Source organism: Neoarius graeffei, chromosome 6 (genome assembly GCF_027579695.1).
Source record: "Neoarius graeffei isolate fNeoGra1 chromosome 6, fNeoGra1.pri, whole genome shotgun sequence".
In the NCBI taxonomy this organism is placed as follows: domain Eukaryota; kingdom Metazoa; phylum Chordata; class Actinopteri; order Siluriformes; family Ariidae; genus Neoarius; species Neoarius graeffei.
In genome coordinates this window covers 52,477,472-52,503,747 of record NC_083574.1, presented here as the reverse complement: position 1 = coordinate 52,503,747, position 26,276 = coordinate 52,477,472, and the positions used below count along the sequence as shown (strand labels likewise).

Sequence of the window (26,276 nt, the reverse complement as noted above, 5' to 3'; positions counted from 1 at the left end):
TCAAGTTTGTTTGTATAGCACTTTTAACAGTAGACATTGTCCCAAAGCAGCTTTACAGAATCTGAATGACCCAAGACATGAGTCAATTTTATCCCCAATGAGCAAGCCCATGGCGCTGTTGGCAAGGAAAAACTCCCCCAGATGACACGAGGAAGAAACCTCGAGAGGAACCAGACTCAAAAGGGAACCAATCCTCACCTGGACAACAGACAGCATGACTATAATATTAACAGTTTTAACATGAAGTCAGTTTCGTTGATGTTATAAACTCTTCATTGATGGAAACTTGAGTGCAAAACTGTTCATGACAACTGCAGTCCTAAAGTTAGCAAGCCAACTGTAGTCCTCAGCCGTAAAAGCATTACCGTAAGTGTCCAGAGCGTCTTCCAAGTGTGACTTTCAACCGTCTATATGGGGCCGTCCTCCACAGGAACGAAAGGCTGCCAATACTTCATTATGTAGTCTTCACACATACACTACGTATATTGCCAAAAGTATTTGCTCACCCATCCAAATTATCGGAATCAGGTGTTCCAATCACTTCCATGGCCACAGGTGTATAAAGTCAAGCACCTAGGCATGCAGACTGTTTTTACAGTTTGGAGCTGGCCCCTTCCTCTTCCAACATGACTGTGCACCAGTGCACAAAGCAAGGTCCATAAAGACATGGATGACAGAGTCTGGTGTGGATGAACTTGACTGGCCTGCACAGAGTCCTGACCTCAACCCGATAGAACACCTTTGGGATGAATTAGAGCGGAGACTGAGAGCCAGGCCTTCTCGTCCAACATCAGTGTGTGACCTCACAAATGCGCTTCTGGAAGAATGGTCAAAAATTCCCATAAACGCACTCCTAAACCGTGTGGACAGCCTTCCCAGAAGAGTTGAAGCTGTTCTAGCTGCAAAAGGTGGACCGACATCATATTGAACTCTATGGATTAGGAATGGGATGTCACTTAAGCTCATGTGTGAGTCAAGGCAGGTGAGTGAATACTTTTGGCAATATAGTGTATTTACAAGAGAAAAACATACCAATGGACATCAAAAAACCGGAAAAGAGACACATCAGAGATGTAAAACTTCCATGCTAGCAAGTGTGACAATTTGTAAACGAACATGGCCGCCAGATATGCGTCGTCAAATACAGAACATTTTGAGAGAATTTTGAAAGAGAAAGACGCATTGAACACCTGAAAGGAATGTGTATGTATTATAATAATATTGGCTGGCTTTTTTTTGTGGTATATCAGATTCTATTCAGCTAGCATGATATAGAGGACGTGCAGTCACGTGACCCGTCCGTGTTTACTCCGCCGGCTTCAGGATAGTTTACCTTGCGCGAGCGTAATGGATCCAGGGAGTAATCCCCAAGAAAATTCAGAAAATACCCCATCTACATCGCGCGATAACTTGTCTAAGTTTGTTCAGCATCTTGAAGGTGACATGAGGCAGCGTTACGTGGAAAAGTGTTCCAGGTTGGGGATTGCAGATCCGTACAACTTGCCGCAATCCTTGTTCAGGGAAATTCGGAGCTGCGGTGCCGGCGATTTGCCCGATCTTGCCTACCACGACATTTACAATTTTCTTGTTAATCGTGAATCGTGTTACACTGGCAAAGCCCTCAAAGCTTACAAGAGCCTGGAAGCTTATAAATATTTTGTTGCGGGATGGGTATCCCAACTATACCTCTGGAAGGTTCTGAAGAAGAATGTCTACTTGATAACCTCACGGGTAAGTGGCATTAAGACGTTTATCATAAAGAGACTATGCAGGACGTTTTATCGTAAGAATGTTCGAAATCTAAACTCAGTTCCAGATAATGACAGGGTTGTAAATATGTATATTTTTGTCTGGGAAAAAATCACAAATCACCGACTATGCAGTTATCATTCAATCCGAAAATCAACTGAACAGGTACTAGGAGTATTGAATTAGAAGATTACACCCACCTGATATGAAGTGTTCACTACAAATTCGGCTGGTAGAACTAAGGTACCAGTTTTCTCTTCGCACAGCGGATATCCATTTTGCGCGTCTCTCCTCGTCTGCGGGGAATCTATAAAATGACAGGCCCTCCTTTTGGCCCTGTCTATTGGTACAACCAAATGCTGAACAAGATATAACCTGGGTGCGATTTGCCGGGGGGGATGGTGGGGATCATCCCCCCCTCTGGTTTTTATCTCTGCTGAAAAAAAATCCTCGGGGACAACCCCGTCAATAAAACACACAAACCAAAAAAAAAGTTGACATGACAGGCATGTTGTGACACAGTTTTCTATGGTCTACATTGCACTCACTTTCAGAATGACCCGAAGTGGCAGCTTTGATGTTCATGAACGTCGCCAGCAAATAGATACATTGTAGATAATAACAATATCTTTACGTTTTATGCAGGGATGCAAACAGCGTGCCTTTTGGCGGATGCCGCCTTTTAGGGGGGGGCGTTGGAGTGTCTGATTATAGTTTCAAAGTAAATTCTGTATTAAAATTACTAAATAAGCAAATCCGTTACAGTCCATGAAACGGGAAGTATAAGGATGAGAAAAAAACAGTTTAAATCGGAAAGCTGCGCACAATGTGAACTGTGCCATCAGAGCAAACTGTTCATTTAGTATTCATGTATTTTAGTGATTTTCGAGTCACTGTCCATTTAATCCGGAGGGAGAGAAACATCACAGCAACGCGACAAGCAATGCGAACTTTGTTGTGTTAGTGTTCGTGTATTTAGTCAGAGAGATCTCATCTCATCTCATTATCTCTAGCCGCTTTATCCTGTTCTACAGGGTCGCAGGCAAGCTGGAGCCTATCCCAGCTGACTACGGGCGAAAGGCGGGGTACACCCTGGACAAGTCGCCAGGTCATCACAGGGCTGACACATAGACACAGACAACCATTCACACTCACATTCACACCTACGGTCAATTTAGAGTCACCAGTTAACCTAACCTGCATGTCTTTGGACTGTGGGGGAAACCGGAGCACCCGGAGGAAACCCACGCGGACACGGGGAGAACATGCAAACTCCACACAGAAAGGCCCTCGCCGGCCACGGGGCTCGAACCCGGACCTTCTTGCTGTGAGGCGACAGCGCTAACCACTACACCACCGTGTCGCCCTAGTCAGAGAGATAGGAAGATGAATTTACTATCTCTGGTTTAGTGTTCGTTTTCATTTAGTGTTATTCATTTGATATCATCGGATGTTATTGAGCTGTTAGCCTATTGTTACCTTAATTTTGTGATGTTTCATGATTAAAAAAAAAACATCCCCCCTTCTGTTTTTTTGACAAATCACACCCTGGATATAACCATTCTCGAAAGATCTACTCCCACACACTTGATAATTACAACGGGTTCGTCTAAGTTCTATGCGCGGCCATGCCGTCCAAGATGGCAGATAAACAAATATCACGTGACCTCGTGACGTCACGTGCATGCTCTGTATTGAACTTGTCTTCGACTTGTGAAGAAAAGCCAGCCAATATTATTTAAATGTCACATCCATTGTCATCCTACTCTGTGGTGAGAGCGGTTCACTGTTCCTTACTCGTGACTTGCTACAGGTTAACGGATGCGAAAATGGAAAATGCCCCTTTTCACCATTTGTTTCATTGTCCTCTGTGTGGAATGCTTTATTGTTGCAAGTCTTTTTTTTTTTTTTAATCACAGCAAGTTTTATGTTTTAGTACTGTTTTGCTGGCACTTTAGTAGGAAAGCAACAGTAAAACTAAATATCGTGGTAAGTATTTTTGTCATATTGGCCGCCCGTGTGTAATTCCATAATTTCCTTTCTTGTAAATTTAGAAAAAATTTTTTGAAGTACAAGCTGTGTGTGTGTGTGTGTGTGTGTGTGTGTGTGTGTGTGTGTGTGTGTGTGTGTAAAGTATGAGCATTAAACCCCTGTGATGGCTGGAACACTCAGTATGCCATGTGTGTCTTTTGAGAGAGCTGAGTGGGGATGCTCGTGCGTCACCCTGTGCCCCTGTGGACAGCAGATGTGAGTGCGGGGGTGGAGCGCGTGTGTGTTTGAGAGAGACAGAGAAAGCAAGCAGGTCCTCTTGTCTGTCTGCCTTTTCTGAGATTGGTGGAGAGGCATGATGAAGAGGAAAGGGGAGGTCTTTGTCAAACACTCATTTATCCTCTGTACCTCTCTCGCTCTCTGAGAAGTTTGTGTGTGGCTGTGGCTCCTCCACCCTCTCTGTCAGGTCCCCAGGGCCCCAGCTTGTCTTTGTATGTGCGACTGGCTGACAATCTCCATGTATATTTAATGCTAACCTGCTGTCAGTGCTAACAAACAGGTCTGCATGGAGAGAGACTGATTTGAAAAGAGGGAGACAAAGAGGAGTAATCAAACAACAAGACGCACTACACTGCTCTCCTCTTTACACAGAGAGGACCACTACAAGAGACCACACACACACACACACACAGCTAGCAAGGGACTTGACATGAGACATGGAGTAGCATGTTTAGGTTGGTGTATATCGGATGAGTGAGGACGGCTCCTGCATGCTTGATCTGTGGAGGGAAGTGAACGTGTCTGTGATGTGTTACAATGCGAGGCCTTCAAAGTTGTGTCTGCGAGGATGATAAAGGGTTCGCTGTCTGACTGATGATGATGATAATAATAATGAGAGGGTGTACCTGCATCACTGGTAAAGGTGGTGTTAGGAATGTAGTCATGAAAGTGTTCCAGAATTTTCTGGATTTTTAGATTTTTCGCTGGATTTTTTCCGCTAATGACCCGGAAATCCGGATATTTGACAACTCTTGAAAATCTCCGGCTTTCCGAATGGAAAAATTTATTTTTCGGATTTTTCGCGTTCCTAGACGCAGCGTAATACTTCGCATCGTCCTTGTATGGGCGTGGTCCTTAAACAGCCCAAACACAGTTCATTGATTAAAGACAGGTGTTCTTTGTTAACGCCGCGCGTGCCGGAGCTCATTAGGCGCGCCTTCAGGTGCACGTGCTAAGGCGCGCAGGACTGACACTGTTCTGTGCAAGCGCAACACAATTGCACTAGAAAGCATGTTCAAGCTGCCAGTGTAGCTGCAGTCTCTTTAGTTGCGAATTACGAGTATTTTCTCGTGTTAATAATTGTCCATGTCAAAACAAGCAAAACTTTCCTCCTTCTTTCGACGTGATGAGAGGTAAGCAATTTATTATATATATATTATTTATTTATTTTTCCCCATCAAAGTTGCATTTTGTGGTTTTGAAGCTAAGTTTTAGTGCCGTTTCTAGAACACAACATCAAGAAAACGTGGAAGAAACAGTAATAATGGAAGAGCCGGTTTCTAAGCTGCCTAAAACTAGCAATGGGAATTATTTTTTGTTACATAATCTACTCAGGCTGCCAGTCAGTGTGTGTCTCTCACACACACACACACACACACACACACACACACCCTGCTCCCCTGATTTACATGAGAAATTTGGTATTCATTGGTGTTTAAATTTACAGACAATACGAACTAATGTAAACACTTGGCTTCAACTCGCATAAATATGAATTGGAAATTTTTAGTTCACTTTAGCTTCTGCAAACGCACAACTCGACTAAAAGATTGATAAACGAAGCTCAACGTCCCCAACATTGAAACCTGAAAGCTTTAGAAACTCTAACAGACCTTTACTTTTTAACAGCGCTGTTTTGGGATTTTGTGGAGTTTACCTTCAACTGTCTATTTTTTATTTTTTTCAAAGTAATGAACTGTGTAGCAGGAAAATCACCTTTTTCTAAATGCACTCCTGAAAATTACTCATTAACGAGGGGAATTAAATTTGGTATTTTTGACATGTTAATCATTAATGTACATGAAAGAAAAAGGCTTAAAAGTTATAACTTGTTTTAGTGAAAATAAGTACTAAAATGCACTAGAACGCAGGGTTTTGCGTGTTATGTTATTAAAATATTTTCGGGCGACGTTGCCCCGCCCCCCCATTTCAGGGTTTTTTCCTTTGCTCCACTTTCATCTCTAGGAATGACAATCACAATACACAATTTCAGTGTTTAAGAATTTTTTTTTTAATTTATTATTAATAATAATATTTCCAATAATTCTTACATGAAATGTGTGTTGAGCGCAGCAACAAAGGGCAAAGATTTAAAGGGGAAAAGACTATCTGTGGCTTAAAGCGCATATCACGGGTAAATTCAGGAGGAAGATCAATGTAATTCTCCTATTTTACAAAAAACTTTGGTCAAATATCTAACATTCTGCATTCTCTGCTATTTTTTTACCTTGAGCAATACCAGAAAAATTCAGTTGAAATCAAGGCATTTGAGGCGAATTGGTCCGCCTCGGAAAAAACTTGGCATTTGGATTTCCCGGCAAACACTGATTTTCGTGACGTCACGTGCGGGACGCCTCCCTCTGAATCCTACGTCAGCGCTGGTTTGTTTATGAGAAAACGACCTGGTGGTTTTCTGCAAATTTCTTCAACGTTATCACATAATTATGAAAATGGTTAACAGATGTATCGTAGGAGGGTGTAGCAACACCAATCTTGATGGGATTAGTACTCATCATTTTCCAAAAGACCGGACAATGAGAGAGAAATGGGAGCGCTTGGTCTACACAGGCTGTGCACTGAAACCGTGTAAGCTCGCGCAGCCTGCTGGCGCTTCCGCAGGTGACGTCACGAATCTGGCTCCAGACTCCCTTGGGATTTTTCCAGACGTGTTTTTTTTTTTTCTGCTGTAGACAGATGGCCTTGTGCAAAATTACCCTTCTAGATGAGTGTGTACTTTCATATTTAAAAAAAAAAAAAAAATTGGTCCAGAATATGCACTTTAAGGGTAACTGTGTGTGTGTGTTTTAAAAGCCTGCAGCATTAATACAGAATGTCTTTGTACAGTACCAGTTTTGACGCCTATCCATTCATAGGCTGTTCTGTATTTTGATTCTTTTCTACACTGTAGAGCAATACTGAAAACATCAAGACCATGAAATAACATGGAACGTGTGTATGATATTACACGATTGTGTGAAGATATGAAGTTTATCTTTGAGTGGTGAATGTATACATCATGAATGAGAGAAGAGAACGAATGAAAATTTTTAACACGAGAAGATAAACTTCATATGCTATAAAGTTGCACTATTGCGTAATGTTCTTTACATTATCTGGACACATCCACAAAAAAAAAATGCAAGTTAATCAAAAGAATTTGATTTTTGAACCGCTTCGCCATTTTGACAATGTGCGTCCAGTCAGCGAGTAAACACTGGGAGTGACATCATCGGAGTGAAATATCAGAAATTATTATACCTACAGGACAATTTTTGATGGAATAAAAACGTGTTCTAGTCCCTTCTAGCGGGTTTCATTCATTTGGTTTGATAGCATGCAATATTGTTAGCATATCGCTTATCCTACGTGGATTACGTCACTCTACCCAATGGAGAATGGGCGCTGAATATGGTTTACGATATTGCATGGTTGTCAAGACAACATGACGTCACATGTCAGAAATGTAAAACTTCAGTTCTAGTGAACAACTGGAAGTTTGTAAACAAGCATGGCCGTCAGGTTTGCTTCGTTAAATACGAGAGATTTTGAAAGAGAGAGACGTATTGAACACCCAAAAAGGAATGTTTGTATGATGATGATAATGGCGGGCCTTTTTCATGGTAGATCATGTATATTCCATTCAGCTACTCGTCTTTGATGCATTCAGTATCATTCTAGCTGAATGGAACATGATATACCATGAAAAAAGCCAGCCAGTATTATTTAAATGTCACTCAGATCGCAATGCATTTTGAATGAAAAATACAAGTTTTTCAACATGAGGATAAACTTCTTATGTTCAAGCTAACGTGTGATATTCTTTTTATCATAAAGACACATTCACAACAGTTCATCGATTTCCTCACGAGTGACGTAGAGAATTATGTAATGGTTTTGGGTCTTCATGTCCCGGATGTAGCTCATATGAAAAATACGAGTGGCGTATTTCCCAGTAAAACATGTGTTCATATAATATATGGAATTATGTGGTAAACAAAAGTATCTTAAAAAATTTTCATATTTTAGATTCTTCAGCGGGCGGCACGGTGGTGTAGTGGTTAGCGCTGTCGCCTCACAGCAAGAAGGTCCGGGTTCGAACCCCGTGGCCGGCGAGGGCCTTTCTGTGTGGAGTTTGCATGTTCTCCCCGTGTCCGCGTGGGTTTCCTCCGGGTGCTCCGGTTTCCCCCACAGTCCAAAGACATGCAGGTTAGGTTAACTGGTGACTCTAAATTGAGCGTAGGTGTGAATGTGAGTGTGAATGGTTGTCTGTGTCTATGTGTCAGCCCTGTGATGACCTGGCGACTTGTCCAGGGTGTACCCCGCCTTTCGCCCGTAGTCAGCTGGGATAGGCTCCAGCTTGCCTGCGACCCTGTAGAACAGGATAAAGCGGCTAGAGATAATGAGATGAGATTCTTCAGCGTAGCCAGCGTTTACCTTGATGACGCTTTACACACTACTGGCATTATCTTAACCAGCTTCATAAGGTAGTCACCTGGAATGCTTTTTCAATTAACAGCTCTGCCTCGTCAAAAGTTAATTAGTGCAATTTCTTGTCTTCGTAATGCATTTGAGGTCAAATAGTAAATGCAGTAAATAGCCCTATTCTACAACTGTAGTAATCCATATGTCAAGAACCGCTCAGATAAATAGAGAAACAACATCCGTCATAACTTTAAGACATGACGTGTCTTTTAATTAATAAAAATAAAGAAACATTGAATTTGAAGGTATGTTCAGACGCGTGTGTGTTTTATATATTTGACAATTTTTTGGAAAATCTGCTTTAACCAGTGTAAATACTGTGTGGGACTTTTTTCTTTTCTTAAATCCAGCTCTTCCCTCCTCTCAAATTAATTCTGACCAATCCTGCACCCTCCTACAGTTATTACTTTCTTGTTTGTGAACACTCATGATTATTTGAAAAATGAAATTAGTTAGTTCTTTTCCCAAAACCAGAAACTTTATCCCTGGCCGGGATAAAGCACTTACTGAAGATGAGTGAATGCAGAGCTGGAGAAGCACCGCGGTTCATCCAGTTGCACTCCTGTTAATCAAAGTGCTGTTTCTTTTTCGTCCTGTAGGATTAGGTGCTGATCGCCCACTCCTGCCTACATAACATTTTTTTAAAAAAACATGCGCTCCCAGGGTTTTTTTATCCCCTGCTGGCCGAAAGGCCCGAAGGTGGATTGTGTCATGGCGATTTCCATCAGTCTGTCTGTCCGTCCGTCCCGGGAAGGCTACTCGCCTTCTGAAATCAACTCCTCAAGTTTTGGAGGAATTTCACAAAACTTGACCAGGTTCTTTACATGTTGATAATACGCATATTCTAATTTCATTCAATTCCATTGCATTTTACCAGAGTTACAGCCCTTGATTACCAAACTTGTACTTTGACAATTTCATGAGTGTGCTGGTCTTGTGAAATGAACTCCTCTCGCAATTCTTGGAGGAATTTCACCAAACTTGGCAAAAGGCTTTGCTATATGTTGGTAATACACACGTTGCAATTTACACTAAGTAACTTTAAAAACGCACATTGATAAAACTTGAATTCATGCTGAGTTTATCTCAAGAAGAAAAGAAATATATCACAATGGAAAAATAACTTCGTTCCGCCCGAATAAGTTCCAAATCTGTGCTCAAATCAGAATTTAAGGGAGTTGTACTCAATAACGTACAATATGACTCGGGTAGTCAATGACATGGACAGGCTTTAATTTTCAAACAAATTTTGCATACACTGTACACACAATCTTGCCTATAAATACCCGGGGGAAATGATGGGAAAATTGTCATTATTGAAGATGCCACGCCTAAGCCAAAATCAACGTGAACAGGCCATCGGGATGCTGCGTGCCGGAAGTTCACAGACAGAGGTCGCCCGGCACTTCGGTGTTCATCATTCGACCATTTCCCGTTTGAGTCAGCGTTACAGACAGACAGGGAGCACCAGGGATCGTCCACGCCCTGGTCAGCCTCGAGTCACGACGCCAGTTCAGGATCAGCACATCAGGCTAGCTCACCTCCGTGACAGATTCCTGACACCCTCAGTCACTGCTGCTGAGACCCCTGGACGACACAGACCCAGAATCTCCAGCATGACGGTCCGAACAGGGACCAACTGTCACTTTGAATTTTTTTATTGTGAATTAATTCTTGAGTTTGACGATAAATGTCCTTTATCGATGTTTCAAGATGTGTGTGCATTACATACAATATCATAAATTTCAAATATATGCATGGATCTAAAGTGATATCCTGTTGAATTCCATTGTGCATTTTTAAAGTTACTTAGTATAGTTCAATTTGGTCTAATTTTTTCAGAGTTATGGCCCTTGATTACCAAACTTGTACTTTGACAATTTCATGAAAGTCTTCTGAAATCAACTCCTCTCTCAATTTTTGCAGGAATTTTCCGAAACTTAGCAAAAGGCTTTGTTCTATATCGATAAAGCACATATTACCACGTCATTCGATTCGGTCACATTTTACCCGAGTTATGGCCCTTGATTACCAATCTTGTACTTCAACAATTTCATTAAGCACTTATAGCATAGATATAATTGGCAGCAGGGGATATTGTGTCCCCCATCCTGACTAGCCTATTAGCTGTTCTTGTTCCAAGAAACATTTTGTCTGTCAGCTGTACTTCTTCAAGAAATAAATTTAGTATTTTTCTTCTTTTAGGGGACACAGAAATATCTCTCTCTCTCTCTCTCTTTCAGGCTGGCTGAACTACCCTCTGGACCGAATAGGTTTCTGGAGGAGGATGGAGTGGTTGGTCGAAAAGCTAACCGGACAGAAGCCACGCTGTGATGACATGGCCTGGGCCAAAAAGACCGAGTGAGATGAAAACGGGTCTACAGCACCATCATCCCTCATTCCTCTCCTCCTCTGAGCTGAGGAAGCGCCTCCTTGGAGGGAGAAAAGCAGAATATGGGCCTTACCTCTGACCTCTAATCTGCCCTTAATGCCCCCCCCTTCTCTCAATCACTATAGCACAGAAAATTTCCGCTGCTGAGGCCTTCACCTGTCTCTAAAGTCTGCGCCACACGAGCCGTCTCTGACTCCTTCGTGTCTCATCTGACGGGTTTCATTCACTCATTTCACTCCGTCACACAGAGCAGAGAGAGAGAGGGAGCTGAATTTAAGGCATGCGTCTAGCAGCACAGCACTAACAATTTTAGTGATGAGTAATAGTCGATTAGTAATAGTGAATAATTTTGTACTAATTTTTCCTCGGTCTGCTTGTCGTAGTGGCTTTCTCGTATCACAAATGTTCACACTCTGGAGGTTGGGCTCTCCAGGGGCCAAGAAATAGCTCTATTTTTATCGTATTTGCTTACTGTTATTTGATTTGGGGTCAGTCGGGAATCAGTTTTCTGTATCAGCACTTCATTTGTCCAGACATGCAGCTGCTTTTCTTTAGATGTTACACGTCCTCCGTATTTGTCTGAAAATGACATCTGTGAGTTTTTAAGTAGAAGGAAGTGAGTTTCGTTGGGGGGGGATTTCTCCTTAGGTCAGTCGTGTGATCTGTACTTTGGTGAGTGTTTTCCATGTCTATACGTACCACAGGCCAGGAGCATTTAAGACCTCTGAGTAAGGATGCCGGATTCATTTCTGGACTAGCTGTAGCAGTGCAGCTAATTTATTTAAAAAAAAAAAAGTTTTGGAAGCTTGCACATAGTTTGTCAGTGAATTCACAGCGGCGCTGCTGCTGCTGCTGTGAGGGAACCAGAGCAGCGGCGGAGGTGGTTAGATGATCCTTAATTCTGTACACGTGATCATAACTGGTTCTTGAATCCGTGAAGCAGAAGGAAGGGCAAGCTTCATGTTGGTTAGCTGGTACCAAGCTAACGCTGACTAATCCTGCTGTATTTAAAGCCAGTCCCAGTGTTCCCACGTCATCTCTGTCCACCGCAAACGTAGCATATGCAGTTGTAACAGACAGGAACGTCGACACGTTTTCCTGTACTGAGACGACGTTAAAATGTGACGGCTTGAGGCAAAACTGTTAGATTTTTAACCATAAAGTTATTTAACTTGAAGCGGATCTTATCCAAGAAGCAATATTTTTAGAAGTCCTTCTGATTTTTCCTTGCACTTTTCCAAAGGTTGTGTGGTAAAAGTGTGAGGAATCATCTGATATTTTTCCTTCTTCATGCGCTAAAGATGCGATTAGATGTAGATTAGGTTTTTTTTTTTTTAAAGATATTGTGGTTTAGAAAAAGGTCAATTTAAATATGTTGGCGTGCTTTATTTTTATTTTTTTTAACCAAACTTGCTTCACACTGTACTTAACCAATGATATATATTTAGTGAAATGAATTGGAGATTTAAAAATAACACGCACAACCAAATACTTTCCTACCTTCACCTTTGTCCAAACTGTCCTGATGATGTGTTTGACTGTAAACTGCAGGTCGATGGTGAGAGTAAACAGCCATAGAACATTTCTTCCATCTGTCTTTCATTTTTATAGCTGCACTCGTTGTGTTCCTTCTCTCTTTGGCTTTATAATGTTTCTATTTTTTACTAAGCAATCAGCCTTGTATTTTATTCGTACTGTCCATCTTGCAGCTAATGCTTGCTGCTAGTCTGCCTTAAATCAACATTTTTATTAGCTGTTTGATTTAATAAAGAACTAGTAAGTTACATTTTACGCTTTGTCAGTTTTTTTTTCATTACTTGACTTTTTTTTTTTTCTTTTCAGAACTTTTCCCACATTTAACTTCTTAAGTATGAGTCATTCTGTATAATTGCGACTTCATTTATAACAAAGAAGAATGGTGGCAATAACAGGAAAGCTGCAGTATTCTGAGAGGAGCTCGGCACTGAGTCATGGCACCCTGTTATTTATTTCACAGATGATTGATTAGACCTTTTTATATAGGTGCAATTTTGGTGTAGAAGTGTTACTTCAAGGGCTGTTTAAACCTGCTCCCTGTAGGCAGAGGCGTAACGGAGATGTATGACTGAGGACGTCTTGGCTCCCTCCAGTGGTTGAATGGTGTCTACATGAAAGCATTAATCCATATTTTGAAGTCTGGCTTTAGTCAGATACATCTCAGACATGATGTATAAATATTCTGGGGAAGGTTTCCTGATAGCATTGCACTTTAGGGCTAAAGAGTGACTTTAGAGACTGAAGCAACGAACGTGGTCTTTGTATGCGGTTTTCCCAAACTCGCTCGTAAGAAGGAGTCTTAAGAGCATCTTGGCAATGTGCGTCCTCAACATGGGCATTAGTAGTTGCTAAATCCAGTCGATGAGGTCACATGGGGCTCGTTTTTAACCAAAAAACAATGAAATATAAAGTGTTTAAAATATGTTCATATATTGTATTGTCATTTAAGCATTACATACAGTGGTGCTTGAAAGTTTGTAAACCCTTTAGAATTCTCTATATTTCTGAATAAATATGATCTAAAACATCAGATTTTCACACAAGTCCTAAAAGTAGATAAAGAGAATCCAGTTAAACAAATGAGACAAAAATATTATACTTAGTCATTTATTTATTGAGGAAAATGATCCAATATTACATATGTGAGTGGCAAAAGTATGTGAACCTCTAGGATTAGCAGTTAATTTGAAGGTGAAATTAGAGTCAGGTGTTTTCTATCAATGGGATGACAATCAGGTGTGAGTGGGCACCCTGTTTTATTTAAAGAACAGGGATCTATCAAAGTTTGTGGAAGTGTATCATGGCACGAACAAAGGAGATTTCTGAGGACCTCAGAAAAAGCGTTGTTGATGCTCATCAGGCTGGAAAAGGTTACAAAACCATCTCTAAAGAGTTTGGACTCCACCAATCCACAGTCAGACAGATTGTGTACAAATGGAGGAAATTCAAGACCATTGTTACCCTCCCCAGGAGTGGTCGACCAACAAAGATCACTCCAAGAGCAAGGTGTGTAATAGTCATCGAGGTCACAAAAGACCCCAGGGTAACTTCTAAGCAACTGAAGGCCTCTCTCACATTGGCTAATGTTAATGTTCATGACTCCACCATCAGGAGAACACTGAACAACAATGGTGTGCATGGCAGGGTTGCAAAGAGAGAGCCACTGCTCTCCAAAAAGAACATTGCTGCTCGTCTGCAGTTTGCTAAAGATCACATGGACAAGCCAGAAGGCTATTGGAAAAATGTTCTGTGGACGGATGAGACCAAAATAGAACTTTTTGATTTAAATGAGAAGCATTATGTTTGGAGAAAGGAAAACACTGCATTCCAGCATAAGAACCTTATCCCATCTGTGAAACATGGTGGTGGTAGTATCATGGTTTGGGCCTGTTTTGCTGCATCTGGGCCAGGACGGCTTGCTATCATTGATGGAACAATGAAATCTGAATTATACCAGCGAATTCTAAAGGAAAATGTCAGGACATCTGTCCATGAACTGAACCTCAAGAGAAGGTGGGTCATGCAGCAAGATAACGACCCGAAGCACACAAGTCGTTTTACCAAAGAATGGTTAAAGAAGAATAAAGTTAATGTTTTGGAATGGCCAAGTCAAAGTCCTGACCTTAATCCAGTGGAAATGTTGTGGAAGGACCTGAAGCGAGCAGTTCATGTGAGGAAACCCACCAACATCCCAGAGTTGAAGCTGTTCTGTACGGAGGAACGGGCTAAAATTCCTCCAAGCTGGTGTGCAGGACTGATCAACAGTTACCGGAAATGTTTAGTTGCAGTTATTGCTGCACAAGGGGGTCACACCAGATACTGAAACCAAAGGTTCACATACTTTTGCCACTCACAGATATGTAATATTGGATCGTTGTCTCATTTGTTTAACTGGGTTCTCTTTATCTACTTTTAGGACTTGTGTGAAAATCTGATGTTATAGGTCATATTTATGCAGAAATATAGAAAATTCTAAAGGGTTCATAAACTTTCAAGCACCACTGTAAATAATGTGGTCATTAATAATTAAAACTATTTTACTTTTTTGGACAATATTTTTCCCCAAGTGTGGGTGTTTTTTTAATTTATTTATTTATTTATTTTTAATTAACTGAACAAACATTCATACAAAAGAATGAACAAAAACTAAATGATTCAGTAAATGTTTTCCCTGTATCTGCTTATTTGATTGCTACCCAATCATGCAGTCATGATGATTATCTCCCTGGCATATAATGGGGGGGATATAGCTATCGCTCTGTCCGTCCGTAAACATTTTAGTTTCTGGAGCATGACTCAAAAACTACTAGGAATTTTTTCACGAAACCTGACAGTTATGTTAAGTGACTAGAGGAGTTGTACCTTCAGTGTTGCCAGATACTGCTGACGTTTTCCAGCCCAAAATATGTTCAAAACCCCACCAAAATGCACTTAAAAGCACCCAATCTGGCAACACTGTGTACCTTGTGAGATTTCTGTGATTTTCTTTTTCCTGTATTTCCATGGCAACCAATTCAACTTAGGAAAATTTGGAGTGGGGTTTCATGTCCAGTGGTGGTGAGGGATAAGTCATGTCCTGATGACTACACTCTCTCTTACAGGTGCCAAGACGTCTCATGACACTAAATGAGATAATCACTCACGTAATGGAGTTAACTTTGATTAAAATGTGGTGATATCAATGTGACATTACGATATCCATGCGCAATTCCAGAACATATTGAAAAATAATAATGTTTTGCATATATGTATTTAATAATTAATTCAAGTCAAGTTTATTTTTATAGCGTTTTTAACAATAGACATTGTCATAAAGCAGCTTTACAGAATTTTAATGACTTTAAACATAAGTTAATTTTATCCCTAATCTATCCCCAATGAGCACGCCTGTGGCAACAGTGGCAAGGAAAAACTCCCTCAGACATGACTATAACATTAACAGTTTTAACATGAAGTCAGTTTCGTTGATGTTATAAACTCTTCATTGATGGAAACTTGAGTGCAAAACTGTTCATGACAACTGCAGTCCTAAAGTTAGCAAGTCAACTGTAGTCCTCAGCCATAAAAGCATTACTGTAAGTGTCCAGAGCGTCTTCCAAGTGTGACTTTCAACTGTCCTCATGGGACCATCCTCCACCGGAGCGATGCGATGAGACTCCAATCAATGTACTTGCAATGTACAAGAAAAGTAATTGAACACCGGCAGCAGATTTGACACCAGTCTCCGCCTGTTGATCGTGAGAGTCCCTCGGAGGTCCAGGCGCAGTCTTGGCTGTGAACAAGTTGATCTTTATTGTGAAAGAGTGATCCAGGGCCATTGTAAGTTAAGAGCGAACTAAAGTACTACTTTGGCTACGGCATGGTTTGGGAAAACCACATTAGCTTAAAGATAGATCTTAAGAGGGGCGGCACGGTGGTGTAGTGGTTAGCACTGTCGCCTCACAGCAAGAAGGTCCGGGTTCGAGCCCCGTGGCCGGCGAGGGCCTTTCTGTGCGGAGTTTGCATGTTCTTCCCGTGTCCGCGTGGGTTTCCTCCGGGTGCTCCGGTTTCCCCCACAGTCCAAAGACATGCAGGTTAGGTTAACTGGTGACTCTAAATTGACCGTAGGTGTGAATGGTTCTCTATGTGATAGCATGGCGACTTGTCCAGGGTGTACCCTGCCTCTCGCCCATAGTCAGCTGGGATGGGCTCCAGCTTGCCTGCGACCCTGCACAGGATAAGCAGCTACAGATAATGGATGGATGGATCTTAAGAGGTAATTAAAGACGCTCTTAGCCTTAAGAGGCTTTCGGGAAACCCAGCCCTGAAGTATTTTGTTTGTTTTTTAAATATTAACTGAAATGAAATTGACATGAATTGAAGTAAAATTTAAGTTTTGGAAGGTGTTTGATAAAACAATAGGACAGTCATGGAACAGTGTCCATTTTAAGGATTACTGATGCTGGTGGATAGATTGAGAGCCTTTTTTTAATTAAAAAAAAGTCACTGTCCATGTCCTTCAGGTGCAGGTGGATGATTTTGTACCTTATCATTCATTCTCTCCCTCCTTCTTTGGCCTGACTGCTGAGTACACACAAGTACACTTGTTCTAATTGCTCTCCCAGAATGCATTAGTGCAAGGAGAGAGAAGAGAGGTGTCCAGGAAGGCAGGCAAGTGTCCAGGAAGAAAATGAGTTCACCTTCAGAGACACCAGCAAAGGACATGAGGGGTGATCGCATTCCTCGCTCTCTCCTGGTTGGTGTGTGTGAGATCTTGCACCTACATAATCAGCTCGTGTACATTTGACTCTTAGTATTTCACATATAATCACCAGACACTTAAAAATGTGTCAGCCTGTACTCTGGCTCTTTTATACACTTATCCAGGCAGATGGGTGTTGGGCAGGAGGGATGTTTTGTAGCATCTCTCTCATATAAAATAAATTGAATAAAGCTTCTCCTTCCTTGTTGCGTTTGTTAGTTTTTGCTGTATGCATCTTTTTTGCTTGCTTTTTTTTCATTTAGATATCGCAGCATTATTTTAAGTCAGTGTTATTAAAAAATTAAACCTAATAGTTTTGTAAAACATAAATCTGCAAAAAAAAAAAAAAGGTACTAATTTGATAGGTATCTCATCTCATTATCTCTAGCCACTTTATCCTGTTCTACAGGGTCGCAGGCAGGATCCCAGCTGACTACGGGCGAAAGGCGGGGTACACCCTGGACAAGTCGCCAGATCATCACAGGGCTGACACATAGACACAGACAACCATTCACACTCACATTCACACCTACGGTCAATTTAGAGTCACCAGTTAACCTAACCTGCATGTCTTTGGACTGTGGGGGAAACCGGAGCACCCGGAGGAAACCCACGCGGACACGGGGAGAACATGCAAACTCCACACAGAAAGGCCCTCGCCGGCCACGGGGCTCGAACCCGGACCTTCTTGCTGTGAGGCGACAGCACTAACCACTACACCACCTAATTTGATAGGTTTGTTTTGGAATTCACATTGCATGGTTTTAATGCATCGTGATGTAACCCTCGATCGTAGACTTGGAATATCTGCCTTGTAATCTAAAAAAAAAAAAAAGGCAAACTATGGAAAAAATGGTTGTTTTGCAAGTACAGACCACTTCCTCGGCTAAATGGCAGGAAAAGTGATTGTGAAAATGCAGAGAACTTGAAGAATCTGGGCTGTAATTCTGGGTGGTCTCTGACGTTAAATAGCCTGACCCTCTAATGAACTCTTGGATAGGGGCTGTTGAATAATAGATAGAAGTTGGGGAGCTCGTGGGTTGAAACTCTGACACTAATGGAGAAATGACAGAGATGATGGGAGTTTATACGACATTAACGAAGAAGGTGGAAATTCAGCCTTGGACTTTCTCCCAAGTTTCAGTTATTTCCCCAAGTCCATTTTGTTAGCACAGATCACACACTCGAGTAAATGATGTGCCGGACTCTGTGAACTTGTGCTGAAGTTTTGGTCGGCTTCTGCGTTGCTCAAGACTGCCAGGCCCCCTGAAGAACTCCCAAGTTAAATTAACGCTTGCTGTTTCATGAAAGTCTTTCCAAGGTCCTGCATCATGTCTGGCTGTGGCTGTAATATGCCAAACGAACAAGCTTCAGGGATCTCAAAGAGTGATCTGAAACTCCTTGGTGGAGACATGAAGGGATCCATTTGAAGATTATCTTGAAGTTAATCCCAGCAAACTAGACTTGTAGGTTGGAAGGGTGAAGGCTAAAACTTGAGTGGTTCCTTTTTTATTGATCTGAATGACTGATCAGTTATCAGAGTATTCGAATGATTCTGCTTCTCAGTTTGAGCCACTAAAAAACAGCAAGATCATTTTGCGGAGAGACGGCTCCAGAGGTGAAGGAGAAACAAAACTTGAATCTATTTATCTTTTTTGAGAGCTCCATGTGTTCTCTACCTTTTCTGCTTCAAGGCCCACCTATTCATACATGTAACGAGTCGGGGCCCATTAAAAAAAGAGTCCCAATTATTTTGGCTTACCTATTCTATTAGAATTTAATAATCTACTGTAAAGTGTATTAATGGAATGCAGCATCACTCCCTGGTACAGATGGAAGCCCAGGAATTAAATAAATGCAATAAAAAATGTTTTTAATTGTAGGTATTGTATTTAAAACTGTATGGATGTGCCAGAAGCCAACATGCGGGTCATTCTCAGTCAGAAGGGATTAATGATCCAAAAGTGGAGTCTGGTCCAGTAACACAAGAACTTATTGCCATGTTTGTGTTCAGCAATCAAGCAAGTTATTAAAACCAAGAAGTACATTCAAAAGAAGTGGATATAGAAACCACTCAGTGGGATTAGATCCTTGCACATTAACAAAGAAGGATTTTTCCTATGAGTTGGAAAATTATCCATCTGTTGAGTTTCCCGACATCTCAGACTACCTGGTGCTGCAGACATCGTTCTACACGGACAAACAGATGAAAACCTGGAAGAGTATGGAGGTATACAACTTCTTGTATGTGTCTGGGTTAAAGATCTGGGGATCAAGATGTTACAAGATAAATCCTGTATCGTTTTTGCCCAGATAAGGAGGAATTTCTGGGCTTTTTGTACGTGTCTTTGCGATGGTTGCTAGGACGCTGCAAGCTTTAGTATTGGGTGTAAACAAACCACAGCCGCTCGATTCTCAATCCTCCCTGCTCTTCTCTTCTGGGTAAATCATTCACAAAGATCTACAGAAATCCCTTTAAACACCTGGGTATTACAGGTATTATATACATGTTAGTTTACAATATGGTGACCACGATCAAACAGTAAACAAAAACGCATCTAAAGACTGAAGCGTCTCCTGAACTTCAAAACATCACGAAATAATGGAAAATGGCGAGAAAAGTGATTTATGAATCCAAGCAAAATAAATCAGAGGAATTTACAAACCTTTCACGCAGTGATCACTGCAAACTCGAGCGTTCTTCAAGACTGCTCCCCTCCATCCCAGAGAAAAGCTCAAGAGCCACCTTTCTCATCGTCTTTTCATAAAATCCTTTTCTCTTTCACCCTTTATCACTTCGTGGGGAACCCGGAAGAAACTTTTATCAGTTTCATGGTTGGTTTGATTCAAGCAACTCAAAACAACGCAAGTGTAGAGCATTTTAACGACTCGCAAGGTACCCCAGCGATGATAACACTTTGTGAACAGTGAGCTTAGCTGACCACCACTTCATGTCTTGCATATTTAACGAGGCAGATGTGACATCGGATGCAACCCAGCAATTGCACCCTACTAAAAATTAGCTTCAACCTGAAAAAAAAATAATTGTGGCTCATTAGATGGCCCAATAGTTGGGAAACACTGTGTTAGATAACATCATCTGGGTAGACAAAGGCGGCTGGTTAAGTGATGAAAGGGTGAATAGATTTGTCCAAGGGAGGAACAAGAGTTACTTATATAATGCTTTGTGTAAATTAATTATCCCATAGTGGTCCTAACGATGAAACTCACTTAACGTCCAGTGAGCAAGCCTAAGGCAACAGAAGCAAGGAAAAACTGACACAGCTCAGAGGAAGAAAAGAAATAGTTGTTGCTGCAGAACCAAAAGTCCAGGGGGTGGAGCTGGATCTAACCCAATGCCTCCTATAACCCTAACCTTGTAATCTTCACCTATGAGACACTGTAGAACATGGAACAGCACACACACACACCAAGCTGTCTCCACCTCTTGGACTTTTCAAATAGTTTGGCTCAGATAATGAGATCTGTAGAACTTGAAATGTGTGGCTCCTTTAACTGGCTAAAGAGAGAAACTGTTCAAGCTGCATAGTTGATTGATGGACCAGGAGCTTAATGATCATGAGCCTGTAGACTTTAGAGGGTTGCTGTAGAAGGATCAGGTTGTGTTTGACTACATTATACTATGGTATTTGTAAGCTGTCAGGATGAGTGAAAAGGGACATGTAAGCAAGCGTTTTCTGGATGAGTGAAGAGGGCCATGTGCACACAAGGTGTCGGGACGAGTGAAAAGGGAAGGGATGCGTGCACATGCGTGAGTTGTCGGGATGAGTGAAGAGGGATGTGTATGCAAGAGTTGTTGGGATGAGTGAAAAGGGCTGTGTGCACACAAGGTGTCGGGACGAGTGAAAAGGGAAGGGATGTGTGCACATGCGTGAGTTGTCGGGATGAGTGAAGAGGGATGTGTATGCAAGAGTTGTTGGGATGAGTGAAAATGGCTGTGAACACACGAGGTGTCGGGATGAGTGAAAAGGGAAGGGATGCGTGCACATGCATGAGTTGTCGGGATGAGTGAAAAGGGATGTGTAAGCGAGCATTTTGAGATGAGTGAAAAGAGCCGTGTGCGCACAAGGTGCCAGGATGGGTGAAAAGGGAAGGGATGTGTGTGCATGTGTGAGTTGTCGGGATGAGTGAAAAGGAATGTGTATGCAAAAGTTGTTGGGATGAGTGAAAAGGGCTGTGTGCACACAAGGTGTCAGGACGAGTGAAAAGGGAAGGGATGTGTGCACATGCGTGAGTTCTCGGGATGAGTGAAAAGGGATGTGTAAGCAAGCATTTTTGGGATGAGTGAAAAGAGCCGTGTGCGCACAAGGTGTCAGGACGAGTGAAAAGGGAAGGGATGCGTGCGCATGCATGAGTTATCGGGATGAGTGAAAGGGCTGTGTGCACACAAGGTGTCGGGACGAGTGAAAAGGGAAGGGATGTGTGCACATGCGTGAGTTGTCGGGATGAGTGAAGAGGGATGTGCATGCAAGAGTTGTTGGGATGAGTGAAAAGGGCTGTGTACACACGAGGTGTCGGGATGAGTGAAAAGGGAAGGGATGCGTGCACATGCATGAGTTGTCGGGATGAGTGAAAAGGGATGTGTAAGCGAGCATTTTTGGGATGAGTGAAAAGAGCCGTGCGCACAAGGTGTCGGGACGAGTGAAGAGGGAAGGGATGCATGCGCGAGTTGTCGGGATGAGTGAAGAGGGATGTGTATGCAAGAGTTGTTGGGATGAGTGAAAAGGGCTGTGTGCACACAAGGTGTTGGGACAAGTGAAAAGGGAAGGGATGCGTGCACATGCGTGAGTTGTTGGGATGAGTGAAAAGGGATGTGTAAGCGAGCATTTTTGGGATGAGTGAAAAGAGCCGTGTGCGCACAAGGTGTCGGGACGAGTGAAGAGGGAAGGGATGCATGCGCGAGTTGTCGGGATGAGTGAAGAGGGATGTGTATGCAAGAGTTGTTGGGATGAGTGAAAAGGGCTGTGTGCACACAAGGTGTTGGGACAAGTGAAAAGGGAAGGGATGCGTGCACATGCGTGAGTTGTCGGGATGAGTGAAAAGGGATGTGTAAGCGAGCATTTTTGGGATGAGTGAAAAGAGCCGTGTGCGCACAAGGTGTCGGGACGAGTGAAAAGGGAAGGGATGCGTGTGCATGCATGAGTTATCGGGATGAGTGAAGAGGGCCATGTGCACACAAGGTGTCGGGACAAGCAAAAAGGTAAGGGATGTGTGCTCATGCACGAGTTGTTGGGATGAATGAAATGGGATATGTGAGCGAGCATTTTCGGGATGAGTGAAGAAGGATGTGTATGTGAGAGTTGTCGGGATAAGTGAAGAGGGAGGGGATGTGCACGAGGTGTCAGGATGAGTGAAAAGTAAAGGGATATGCATTGTCAGGATGAGTGAGGAATGTGATACTGAACAGGTGTGGAACGTTTGGAAGGGTTGGGATGAAATGGACTGAGAGACCATGAGCCTGCTGCTTCTCATCAGCGATCCCTTAGAGAGCCAGACAGGAAATAGGGATTTCTAGGAAATACATTAGGAAAAAGGTGGAGTTTCAAGTAACACCAGAATGCAAGGAAGATGCTGTTTTAGAAGACAGTGCGCAGTTACCGTTTATTTATCTTTTACTAAACTCACCGTATCTCTGCAACCTCATTTCATTATCTCTAGCCGCTTTATCCTGTTCTACAGGGTCACAGGCAAGCTGGAGCCTATCCCAGCTGACTACGGGTGAAAGGCGGGGTACACCCTGGACAAGTCGCCAGGTCATCACAGGGCTGACACATAGACACAGACAACCATTCACACTCACATTCACACCTACGCTCAATTTAGAGTCACCAGTTAACCTAACCTGCATGTCTTTGGACTGTGGGGGAAACCGGAGCACCCGGAGGAAGTCCACGCGGACACGGGGAGAACATGCAAATTCTGCACAGAAAGGCCCTCGCCGGCCACGGGGCTCGAACCTGGACCTTCTTGCTGTGAGGCGACCGTGCTAACCACTACACCACTGTGCTGCCCATCTCTGCAACCATAAAAGATTTTTTTCAAAATTCCAAAACCTATGATGATGATGATCTTCCTGTCACGCCTGCGTGCCGTGGCACATGCATCAGCCAGACTCTCGGGCCCACGCCATTTAACTATACACACCTGCACAAGATGAAGGCGCAATCAGTGCACCGATATAAAGACTCTGAAAACACACACTCACTGCGAAGTATTGCGCTACGTTATGTACACGTTACTGAGCCTTATCTCCTGGTTTGTTGTTTTTTGTGCACACTTCTGTCTTTGCCTGTGCTAATCTATTTGTGCCTCGCCCAACCTTTTGCCTGTTTACCGTTTTTGATCTCTGCTCGCCGATTTGGATTGCTTGCTTGTTGTCACTTTTACAAATAAAACCATACATCCGTCTCCAACCCTTCCCTGACACTTGCAGTGTCCCTTTACAGAGAGCTGATTTTAAGTTGAATTGAACCTGTTTGAAATTTTAAGGTAAAGTCCCTACAATAATCACGGAAATGGTGCGAAGGAAAAGGCCATTGCAAGATTAATTTATAATTTATCCCTCTGTGATAAACCTCCCTGTGTATTTCTGAATCTTGTCGTTGCCTTTTTGTCCACTGAAACACGTGCGACATTATACTGCATCTAAAAACATGATTTCAATATCGAATGAATGGACACGCCGTCCTGTTCTCTCTCTCAATTAACTCATAGGGGGAGGTGTTTCTGCATTTATAGGCTCTGAAAGAGATTCTCTCACAACATGAGCGTAATGTAAGATCATAGGTTTTGGAATTTTGAAAAACTCTTTCATGGTTTCAGAGATTTTAGCAAAAAATAACAGTAATTGCACACTGACACCCCCCAAAAACGTGCACACACCTCTACTTAACGTTGTAGCATAAAATAGAAAGGGTCTACAAGGTCCTAATTGGTTCTATTAGAACCAGAAAAGATTGTAGTTTCATGAGCAACTTAGTTTTGGAGGTGAATCCTAACAAATCCCTGGATGCTGCGCACAATGTATAGGGTGCAACGCGCCACCTGCTCCTGCCGGCTCCAGCACTGAAAGTGAAGGTACCTATTGAGTGCCATTAATTAGCCTTGTTTCTACCAAGTGAGGTTACAAAGATGACAGACACTGCTTTATCATAACTGTGAAAGTTGAACAAATTAGTTAAAAAAAAAAAGGAAACTATGATTTGTACAATATATAAACTTCCTGGGTTCCAGAAAACCACTTGAGCAGTTGTTGCTCCTCTTCTTCAAGCAGATACGCAAAACATGGCCTCACTTTCATTTATAAATGCCTTGAGACCTCAAGAATGGCACAGGAATAGTTTTAAGCGTTAACAATAAATCTAATATAGTAATTTTTACGATTAAAAAGTGATTCATATAGGTAGTGGTCTGAGTGAATGACGTTGACGTCCGTAACATCAGCGCAGGAAGTCTATCGGTCTCATCGCCATTTCCGCGATACTAAAACACAGAGCTGACTGCAACTCCGATCCTCCATTTTGAGCTAATTTATCACCCTGACACATAGATGTGTTGCTGGACGGTACAGCAACATGACAGAAGGTGGATTTATGTTGCATTCATGGCCCAAGAATGTTCAAACTGCAGAGATTTGGACGCGTTTTGCGAGAAGTTCACGGGCACATTGGGCACCTACGAAGTGGTCTCTCCTCTGCTCTGCACATTTTACTGAAGACTCGTACGAGACCTCTGATCTGTTGAGGAGCGTTGGCTATAAGCCCGCATTGAAAGAGGGTGCAGTACCAACAATTAAAGAAAAAACAAGAAAACAAAAGTATTTATTTATTTTTTAAAGTGAGTTCAGTTACACCAGTCCTCCTGGAGTGTGAGCCAAGAGTTGTTGCTAAAACCTGGAACGGGACATATCGCTCGGGCAGTGACCTCCCCGCAGTTGTTGCTAAGACCGGTGACATCCTGTTCCGTCTTGGGTTTTAGTAATTGCCTGAGCCGAGCAGTAATGGCAGAGTACACAGTATGAAGAAAAGTGAATGAGTGGAGCAGCCGTCTGATTTCTAAACTGGATCTTGCTGCCATCTCGCCCTTACGTGGAAGAAGCGAATGAACGGAGAACTGAACGAACAATTGAAACTGTTTCAAAACAGTCGGCCACAAGATCGGCCTTCAAGAAGCGAGAACGCAGACGGGTAAGCTCCGACTCTCCTTTGGATACAAAACAACACTCGTCGTTTACCTGCATTTAGATTAATACATGTAACTTGTATTGTGTGTTTAAGTTACCAGTATAAGATTATTTAATTTGCTTCAGAATGTGATTGTCTCGGTTCATCTGATTATTTAATTAGCCTTTTACGTTTTATCAGTGAAAATGCATGCATGTACATGTATGCTGCATAAGTTATAACACCTATCCTGTTTTAATGAGAGTCAACCCACAATCAATGAAGTCAAATCAGTCTTAGTTGAGCAACTCGGTAACGGGATTTCTTACTTTCACCATAAATTTTTATTTATATGACTTTGGTCTATAGCTGTCAAAGGCGTCGGCCTTAAAACCGGTTCCCGCTGTGACGTCACGCACTCAGGGCTGGCTGGCTCAGCGGGGCAGCTCCAATGCCAACTTTGCGGTCAATTTTAACCCTCAAAAATATATATTTTTAAATTCCCATTTATGCAGCATACAAGAGTCAAGGATGGAGATACTATCCACTCAGAAATGTATTTAAAAATAAAAGGTTCTGCGTATCTGCTTTCAGGAGCAACTTGGCTTGCGTATTCATCTGCGTCTTTCACCTTGGCTATAAGTTCGAAATCGTCCTCAGATAACGGACAAATCTGAAGAGCTTTCATTGTCTTTTTCAAAAGAATCAGCATCAAGAACGCACACCACTGCAGAAAATAGTACAGAGTCTGTATGGACACAAAAGGCGGCAGTGGTGCATATGACGTCACACATGCAGCGCCGCCGACCTGTAAATCGCTGCGATCTAATAATGGCAGACAAGCTTTTAGTGATTATTGGAACAGAATTCAGATGCAAAAAAAAAAAAATTTTCAAGCCATTTTTTTTTTTTTTATTTATCGATG

The 26,276-nt window shown here is 42.2% G+C and overlaps 1 protein-coding gene across 1 annotated transcript in view; it reads left to right on the top strand.

Moving 5' to 3' along the window:
* The window catches only part of si:ch211-212o1.2 (uncharacterized protein LOC492735 homolog), a 91,725-nt gene extending 79,043 nt beyond the window's left edge, over positions 1-12,682 (top strand). The window contains exon 6 of the mRNA XM_060923835.1: positions 10,743-12,682. Within this exon, the coding sequence (XP_060779818.1) occupies positions 10,743-10,864 (122 nt within the window). The 3' untranslated portion in view covers positions 10,865-12,682. The remainder of the gene's footprint in view (positions 1-10,742) is intronic.
* Positions 12,683-26,276: the final 13,594 nt, after the last annotated feature.